We start from the raw sequence: 8,795 nt of genomic DNA, 5'->3' as shown, positions 1-8,795 counted from the left end.
CCAATGACCCCAGGTGTGCCCAATGCCCCAGGTGTGCCCAGGTGTGCCCAATGCCCCAGGTGTGCCCAGGTGTCCCCAGGTGTGCCCAGGTGTGCCCAATACCCCAGGTGTCCCCAATGACCCCAGGTGTGCCCAGGTGTGCCCCATAACCCAAATCACCCCAATGTCCCCGAGATCCCAGCTGTCCCAGGTGTGTCCCCAATGTCCCCTGTATCCTGATGTCCCCAATGTCTCAGGTGTGTCCCCAGGTGTGCTCAGGTGTCCCCAGGTGTCTCACCTGCAGTTGAAATTCGTCGCTCATCCTCCTCAGCCTCCGTGTCCCCAATGTCCCCAATGTCCCCGGTACCCCAATAACCCCGATCCCCACAGTCCCCCCAATACCCCTGATACCCCAGGTATCTCAGGTGTGCTCAGGAGTCCCCAGGTGTGTCCCAGGTGTCTCACCTGTAGCTGGAACTCATCGCTCATCCTCCTGAGCCTCCGTCCGTACCTGTGTCCCCAATGTCCCGGTACCCCAATAACCCCAATAACCCAAATCACCCCAATGCCCCCAAGTGTCCTCAATGCCCCCAGGTGTCCCCAATGTCCCCAATGTCCCCAATCTCTCACCTGCAGCTGGAATTCGTCGCTCATCCTCTTCAGCCTCCTCCCGTACCTGTGTCCCCAATGTCCCGGTACCCCAATAACCCCAATGTCCCCAATGTCCCCAGGTGTATCAGGTGTCCCCAATGTCCCCAATGTCCCCAATGTCCCCAATGTCCCCAATGTCCCCAATGTCCCCAGGTGTGTCCCAGGTGTCTCACCTGCAGTTGAAATTCGTCGCTCATCCTCCTCAGCCTCCTCCCGTACCTGTGTCCCCAATGTCCCCAATGTCCCGGTACCCCAATAACCCCGATGCCCCCAGGTGTCCCCAATGTCCCCAGTCTCTCACCTGCAGCTGGAATTCATCGCTCATCCTCCTGAGCCTCCGTCCGTACCTCTGCGCCGCCCAGAGCACGGGCGGGGCCGAGCGGGAGCGGCCGCGGGGGGGGGGCGGGGCCGGGGGGGGGTCCCCGGGGGCTCCCCCCGCCCCCCCCCGATCCGAGAGCAGGCGGGGCCGCGCCTCTGGGGGGGAGGGGCGACAGTGAGACCCCCAGAATGGGGGAGAGACCCCGGAATGGAGGAGAGACCCCGGAATGGGGGAGAGACCCCGGAATGGGGGAGAGACCCCGGAATGGGGGAGAGACCCCGAAATAGGGATCCCCAAATATGGGGAGGGGTCCCCAAAAACGGGGGGAGGGGCGTCAGGGGACCCCAAATATGAGGGGGGTCCCAAAATTAGGGGGAGGGGAGCCCACAGACCCAGCTCAGCCCCCAGCCCCACCCCCCCCCCCCCCAGAGGGATTTTGGGATTTTTTGGGGAATTTTTTAGGGGGGTTTAAGATTTTTGGAGAGGTTTTGGGGAGGGGTTTGGGTTTTTTGGGGGGAGGTTTTGGGGTTTTAGGGGGGAGTTTGGGGGTTTTAGGGAGGTTCTGGATTTTGGGGAGGTTTTGGGTTCTTTTGGGGGTGTTAGGGTTTTTTGGGGGGAGTTTTGGAGAGGTTTTTGGGGGTTCTGGGGAGGTTTTGGGGACATTATGGGGGTTTTGGGGTTTTGTTGGGGGTTTGGGGTTTTTTTGGGAGGGCTTTGGGTTTTTTGGGGGGGGGTTTGGGGTTTTAGGGGGCTTGGGGAGGTTTTGGGATTTTTTGGGTTTTTTGGGGGGTTTCGGGGTTTTTGGGAATCAGTTTGGGGTTTTGGGGGAGCTTTTAGGGGGTTTTCATTTTTTGGGGGGGGTTTGGGGAGGTCTTTGGGCTTTTTGGGGGAGGTTTTGGGGGGTTTTGTTGAGATTTTGGGATTTTAGGGGAAGTTTTGGGGGATTTTGGGTAGATTTTGGGGGGTTTTAGGGGAGGTTTTTAGGGGAGGTTTTTAGGGGAGATTTTGGGGTGGTTTTTGGAGGAAGTTTTGGGGGGATTTTGGGGTTTTTGGGGCGGTTTTAGGGGGCTCCGGGGGCGTCACTGACCTGGGGAGGGGGTCTCGGGCTGGCTGGGGGCGGGGGAGCCCCCCCAGGGCGAGGGGGGAGGGGAGCCGCGATCCTCGGGGGTCTCGTCCAGGCGGAACATGGGGGGGGTCAGGCCATGGGCTGGGGGAGGGGCGGGGGGGGTCAGGCCGAAATAACCCCCCCCCACACAGGGACCCCAGACCCAACACAGGGACCCCCAAACCCAGCCCCAAATCCATCCAGAGACCCCAGACCCAAACACAGGGACCCCCCAGAGGAGCCCAAACTCATCCAGGGACCCCAGACCCAACACAGGGACCCCCAAACCCAGCCCCAAATCCCCCAAAGGTGCCCAAATCCAAACCAGAGACCCCAAAATCAACTCCAGAGACCCCAAATCTTCCCCAGCACCCCCAAATTCCGACACGAGGGACCCCAAATCCGTCCAGGGACCCCAGACCCAACACCAGGGACCCCAGACCCAAATTCCCCCCCCCCCCGGTGCAGTCCCGCGTCCCCCAAAGCCCCCCGGTAATGAGGATCCCCGTTAATTGGGATCCCCAATAATGACTATCCCAAATAATTGGGATCCCCATTAATTGGGATCCCAAATAATTACGATCCCCACTAATTAGGATCCCCACTAATTAGCCCCACCTCCAGCCCTATTAATGACCCCAAGCTCCGCCCCCCCGACCTTTGCTACCCGGAAATGCCCCCGGGGCACCCCGAAACCGCCCCCCCCCCCCATTTCCAGGGCCCCCCAAACCCGCCGGGACCCCCCAGGAGCGGAGCCGCCCCTCCCCCAACCCCGGGACCCCCCAAAGCCGCCCCTCCCCCACCCGGGGGCACCCCCAAACCGCCCCTCCCCCATCGGGACCCCCCAAACACCCCCGGGAGCCCCCCCGGGCCCCGCCCCTCCCCCAGCCCCGCCCCCCCGCACCGGGGGGTCCCCGAACCCGCCCCTCCCCCACCGGGACCCCCCCAAACAGCCCCTCCCCCCCCGGGGACACCCCAAACCCGCCTCCCCTCCCCCCCGCCCCCACCCCGCGTCTCCGCCCCTCCCCCCGCGCCCCCCCGGCCCCTCCCCCCTCCGGGGATCCCTCCCGGCCCCTCCCCCCCCTCCGGGGACCCCCAAATCCGCCCCTCCCCCCCCCAACCTCGGCTCCGCCGCGCTCCGGCCCGGCCGCGTCACCCGCGTGACTGACAGCGCCGCGCGCCAATCAGCGCCGGGGCTCCCCTTGCGTCACTGGCCCGACCACGCCTCTGGCCGCGCCCCCGAGCCGGCCCCAGGTGGGCGGGGCCTCGCGCGGCCGCGGCCAAGATGGCGGCGGCGGGAACGCGGGGGCGGAGCCGCCGGGAACCAAATAAAGCCCGAAATTGAGCCCAAAATGATCGGGTTTGCCCCAAAATCACCGCGCGGCCTCCACAGGCACCCTCTGAGCCCCCAGAATCCGTCCTGACCCCAAAATCGCCCCCCGGTCCCCAAAAAGGGCCGCCCACGGGCCCCCTCCATGGGCCGAGACCCTCCCCACACGATCCATAGACGGACCCGACCCTCCCCGGCCGCTCAAAAATCCCCGAAAATGCTTTCAATCCCCCAAAATGCCTCAAAATTCCCTCGAAATCATTTAAATGCCCCTAAAATCCCCCAAACTTCCCCAAAATCCCCCAAACCCCCTCAAAACCCCACAAAATCTCTCAAAACTCCCCGAAAACCATTAAACTCCCACTAAATCCCTCAAAATCACCCAAAAATTTCTCAAAGTCCCCTAAAGTGTCTCAAAACCCTCCAAAAACCTCCAAAACCCCGCAAAATCTACCCCTGTGCCCTCAAAAATCCCAGAAAATCCCCGAATTCCTCAAAACGTCTCAAAATCCCCACCCCTCCACCCCCCCTCCCAGGCCTCACAATGGTTCGGTCCCCCCCGGCTCCCCCCGCGGTTTGTGCCTCATGGAAAAGCCCCGGGGCAGTGCTGGGACCCGCCCAGTGTGAACTGGGACCCGCCCAGTACAGACTGGGACCCGCCCAGTACAGACAGGGACACGCCCAGTGTGAACTGGGACCCGCCCAGTGTGAACTGGGACCCGCCCAGTACAGACTGGGACCCGCCCAGTACAGGCAGGGACACGCCCAGTACAGACTGGGACCCGCCCAGTACAGACTGGGATCCGCCCAGTACAGATGGGGACCCGCCCAGTACAGACTGGGACCTGCCCAGTATCGACTGGGATCGACTGGGAGCGACCGCGGCGCCCTTGGCCCGGCTGGGGGAGGGGCAGAGGGGGGACAGCGGCGACACCAGTGTGACCAGTATGGACACCAGTATAACCAGTATAGATATCAGCGATATCAGTATGGACACCAGTATAACCAGTGTGGATATCAGCGATATCAGTATGGACACCGGTATAACCAGTATAGATATCAGCGATATCAGTATGGACACCAGTACAGGGACACCAGTGACACCAGTATAACCGGTACAGGGACACCAGTGACACCAGTATAACTAGTACAACCAGCATAGATATCAGCGACACCAGTGACACCAGTATGGACACCAGTATGGACACCAGTAAAACCAGTACAGGGACACCAGAGACACCAGTGACACCAGTGACACCAGTGACACCAGTACAGGGATACCGGTGACACCAGTATAACCAGTACGGGGACACCAGTGACACCAGTGACACCAGTGGCACCGGTCCATCGATCCCAGTTTGTTCCCAGTTCCATCCCAGTCCCGTGAGGGGGGAGGACGGGGACTGTCACGTGATCCGGTGATGCGCTCGGGCCGCTATAAAGAGCCGGCACCGGACCCGGACCGAACCGGACCGAACCGGGACCGAACCGGGACCAGAACCGAACGGGATCCGAACCAGGACCGGCACCGGACCGGGACAGAAGCGGATCGGAACCAGCATTGGACATCGGCACAGCCCGAACTGGATCGGGAGCGGGAGCTGGATCGGAACCGGATCAAGACCCGGAGCTGGATTAGAGCCGAACCGGGTCGGAGCGGGGCAGGAGCAAATTCCGGGACTGGATCGGGACCGGATCCGGGTTAGGGACCAGAACCCGGTTAGGGACCAGAACCGCAGCAAGACCCGGCGGTGGAACTGAGCGGAACCGGATCCGAACCGAACCGGACCGGAGCTGGCTCAGAGCCTGGAACCGGATCAGTGACCGGAGCCGGACCGGGAGCCAGAACCGGGCCGGGCTCGGTCAAACCCCGGCGCTGGATTAGACCCGAACCGGAGCCGGGACGGGCGTAAGACCCGGAGCCGGATCCGGGCGGGGGCGGTCCCGGGGGGTTCCCGGGGGGTCCCGGGGGGGGTTCCCGGTGGTCCCGGGGGGTCCCGGTGGTTCCGGATGAGCGCTCGGGCCCCTCGGGGGTCTCCGCTGCGGCCGCGCCCCCCGCGGCGGGCGGGGGCGGTCCCGGGGGGCGCTCGGGGGTCTCCGGTGCCCCCGGGGAAGCTGCAGCTCCTCGAGCGCTTCTTCACCCCCCCGGGGCCCCCCCCGGGCTCCCCCCCGTCCTCGCCCTCCCCCTCCCCCTCCCCCTGCTCTTCCTCCTCCTCCTCCTCCTCCTCCTCCTCCTCCTCCCCCTCCCCCCGCCGCGACCCCCGGGGGGGCTTCGGGGACCCCCTGGGGACCCTCGGGGGGGCGCGGGGGCGGAGCCGGAGCCACGAGGGGCGGGGCCCCGGTGACCCCTCCGGTGACCCCCCCGGTGACCCCCGGCGGGGGGGGCGAGGGCGGTGCCGCGGCCCCGGGGAGGCCCCGCCCCCTTCGGGCCCCGCCCCCTCCCCGCCCGGGGGGGCGTTCCGGGGGTCGCGGGGGCGGAGCCGCAGCCACGAGGGGCTGAGCCCCCGAGACCCCGGCCCCGCCCCCGGCCCCGCCCACCGCGCCCCGCCCCCCCCGCGGGGGCTGAGCCGGAGCCAGGAGGGGCTGGGGGAGGGCGGGGCGCGGGGGGGGACCCAGGGCCCCGCCCCTCACCCCCCCCCGGCCCTGGCGCTCAATGGAGGCGCTGGGGGGAGGCCGGGGGGGCGGGGCCCGCGCGGGAGGGGGCGGGGCCCGGGGGGCTGGGGGCGGGGCCCGGGGCGGGGCCCGGTTCTCGCGGTTCCTGGACGAGCTGACCCGGAGCGTGCTGAGCCCCGCGGAGCTGCGGGCGCTGGGGTGGCCGCCCCGGGAACCGAACCGGGAACCGAACCGGGAACCAAACCGGGAACAGCCCCGGGACCACCGGGACATCCCCCGAGAGCACCGGGACATCCCCAGGGACCACCGGGAGCCGCCCCGAGATACCCGGGACACCCCCCGAGACCCCCACCAAGATCCCCGAGTTCCCCCCCGGGACCACCGAGACCTGCCCCGAGACCCCCGAGAGCACCGGGAGCACCGGGAGCTCCCCAGGGACCCCCGGGAGCCCCCCCGGGGCCGTCCGGGCTCGGGAGGAGCCCCTGGGATGGAGGAAGAAGAGGAAGAGGAGGAGGAGGAGGAGGAGGAGGTGGAAGAGGAGGAGGGGGGACAGGTGGGGACACACCTGGGGGGTGGGGACACATCTGGGTGATGAGAACACACCTGGGTCACCTTCGGTGGGACGGGCACACACCTGGGGGCGGGACGGGCACACACCTGGGTCACGTTTGGGGAGGGGGGACACACCTGTGTCACCTGTGCGGGGTGGGGGACAGACCTGGGGAGGGGGGACACACCTGAGAGGGAGGGAGGGACACACCTGGGGACGGGTTTGGGGGGAGGGGCGCACACCTGTCCCACCTGTGGGCGGGGTCGCACCTGTCCCACCTGTGGGCGGGGTCGCACCTGTCCCACCCTCGCTGTCCCCGCAGGAGCCGCGAGCGGCCGCAGCAGCGCGGGGGTGAGTGCGGGGCCGGGTTTGGGGCGGTTTTGGGGTTTTCGGGGTGGTTTTGAGGTTTTGGGGGTTTTAAGGAAGTTTTGGGTTCAGTTTTGGGGATTTCGAGTCAAGTTTTGGGGCAGTTTTGGGGCATTCGGGGCAGTTTTGGGCTCAGTTTGGGTATTGGAGCAGTTTTGAGTATTTTGGGTTCAGTTTTGGGGTTTTGGATTCAGTTCTGGGGGTTTAGGCTCAGTTTTGGGTCGGTTTGGGCTCAGTTTGGGGATTTTGGGTCGGTTTTGGGTATTTCGGGCAAGTTTTGGGCTCAGTTTTGGGTATTTTGGGGCAGTTTTGGGTTCAGTTTTTGGGCCCCTCTTTCCCCCCAGACCCCCCCCGGATCGGGCGGAGCTGGAGGCGCTGCGGGAGCGCATGGACAGGTGAGGGACGGACAGACGGACAGAGGGACAGAGGGACAGACGGACAGACGGACAGAGGGACAGACGGACAGGGGGACAGATGGACAGACGGACAGATGGACAGACGGACAGACGGACAGGGGGACAGGGGGACAGACGGACAGACAGGGGGACAGGGGAGGAGGGGTGGGGCATTGGCTGTTCCCAACTGGGGCCATCCCAGCGCTCCCAGTTTGTTCCCAGTGTTCCCAGTTTGTCTCTCCCCAGGCTCCAGGCCCTGTTTCTGCTCTCGCAGCGCCCCCTGTTCGTTCCCGTTTTGCCCAGTTTGGTTCCCAGTTCATTCCCAGTTTGGCTCCCAGTCCCTCCCAGTCCCTCCCAGTTCATTCCCAGTTTGCCCAGTTCGTTCCCAGTTTGCCCAGTTCGTTCCCAGTTCATTCCCAGTGTCCCCCCAGGCTCCAGGCCCAGTTTCTGCTCTCGCAGCGCCAGAACCGGAACCTGGAGGAGCGAATGAGGGGCCTGGTGAGGGGGCGGGGCCTGGGGCGGGGGCGTGGCCTGAGGCGTGGCCTGGTGAGGGGGCGGGACCTGGGGCGGGGTCTGGTGAGGGGGCGGGGCCTGGTGAGGGGGCGGGGCTGGGGGGATTTTGGGGAGCGGATAGTGGGGATCCTGAGCTGGTTCTGGGGTTGATTTTGGGGTGGATTTCAGCCATTTTGGGGCTGATTTTGGGATGGATTTCGGGGTTCATTCCGGCCGTTGTGGGGCAGTTTTTGGGATGGATTTTGGGGTGCATTCCGGCCGTTTTGGGGCACTTTTCGGGATGGATTTCAGGGTGAATTCCGGCCATTTTGGGGCAGTTTTCGGGATGGATTTCGGGGTTCATTCCGGCCGTTTTGGGGCAGTTTTTGGGATGGATTTTGGGGTTCATTCCGGCCATTTTGGGGCAGTTTTTGGGATGGATTTTGGGGTTCATTCCGGCCATTTTGGGGCAGTTTTTGTGGCTGATTTTGGGGTTCATTCCGGCCGTTTTGGGGCAGTTTTCGGGATGGATTTTGGGGTGACTCCCGTCCTCTCTGTGCCCCAGGCCCAGTCGGTGGCGCTGGACCGAGCCGCCCTGAGCCGCCGCGTGGCCGAGGCGCTGCAGAGGGTCCTGGGGAGCCCCCCCGGGCCCGGGACCCCCCCCCGGGACTCGGTGAGGGGGGGAGGGGCAGCGGGGGGGGGGTGTAATGGGGGAGGGGCCTTGTGGGAGGGGGCGGGGTGTGACCTTTGTGGGGGAGGGGAGGGGCGGTGACCCCCCCGTGACCCCGCCCCTCCCCCCCCAGGTGTCCGCGTGGGGCGGGGCCGAGGATGAGGAGGAGGAGGGGGGGGAGGGGCCGCTGCTGCCCCCCCCCGCCTTCAGGGACCCCCCGGGGGGGCGGGGCCGCTGCCCTGAGCCCCTCCCCCACCCCCGAATCCCCTCCCCCACCCCGCAATAAAGGATCGAGACCCCTCCCCCAGCCCTGAGTCGTTGTGAA

General features: G+C 65.7%; 1 protein-coding gene across 1 annotated transcript; it reads left to right on the top strand.

Moving 5' to 3' along the window:
• The first annotated feature begins 5,948 nt into the window (after nt 1–5,948).
• LOC141726326 (uncharacterized) lies at nt 5,949–8,777 on the top strand. The gene is made up of 6 exons (XM_074531100.1): nt 5,949–6,550; nt 6,870–6,898; nt 7,258–7,308; nt 7,740–7,806; nt 8,366–8,473; nt 8,604–8,777. The coding sequence occupies exons 1-6, from the start codon at nt 6,038–6,040 to the stop codon at nt 8,754–8,756; spliced, it is 921 nt and encodes a 306-aa protein (XP_074387201.1). The 5' UTR covers nt 5,949–6,037; the 3' UTR covers nt 8,757–8,777.
• Nucleotides 8,778–8,795: the final 18 nt, after the last annotated feature.

Source organism: Zonotrichia albicollis, chromosome 34 (assembly GCF_047830755.1).
Source record: "Zonotrichia albicollis isolate bZonAlb1 chromosome 34, bZonAlb1.hap1, whole genome shotgun sequence".
Lineage (NCBI taxonomy): Eukaryota > Metazoa > Chordata > Aves > Passeriformes > Passerellidae > Zonotrichia > Zonotrichia albicollis.
The sequence above is the reverse complement of the archived record's forward strand: the minus strand, read 5'-3'. Positions and strand labels throughout refer to the sequence as shown.

Excerpts from the sequence above, each read along its gene's own strand:
- LOC141726326 (XM_074531100.1), top strand. The coding sequence starts at position 6,038 with ATGGAGGCGCTGGGGGGAGGCCGGGGGGGCGGGGCCCGCGCGGGAGGG. Across the intron at positions 6,899-7,257 it reads GCGGCCGCAGCAGCGCGGGG|ACCCCCCCCGGATCGGGCGG; the intron begins GTGAGTGCGGGG and ends CTTTCCCCCCAG. Across the intron at positions 8,474-8,603 it reads GGACCCCCCCCCGGGACTCG|GTGTCCGCGTGGGGCGGGGC; the intron begins GTGAGGGGGGGA and ends CTCCCCCCCCAG.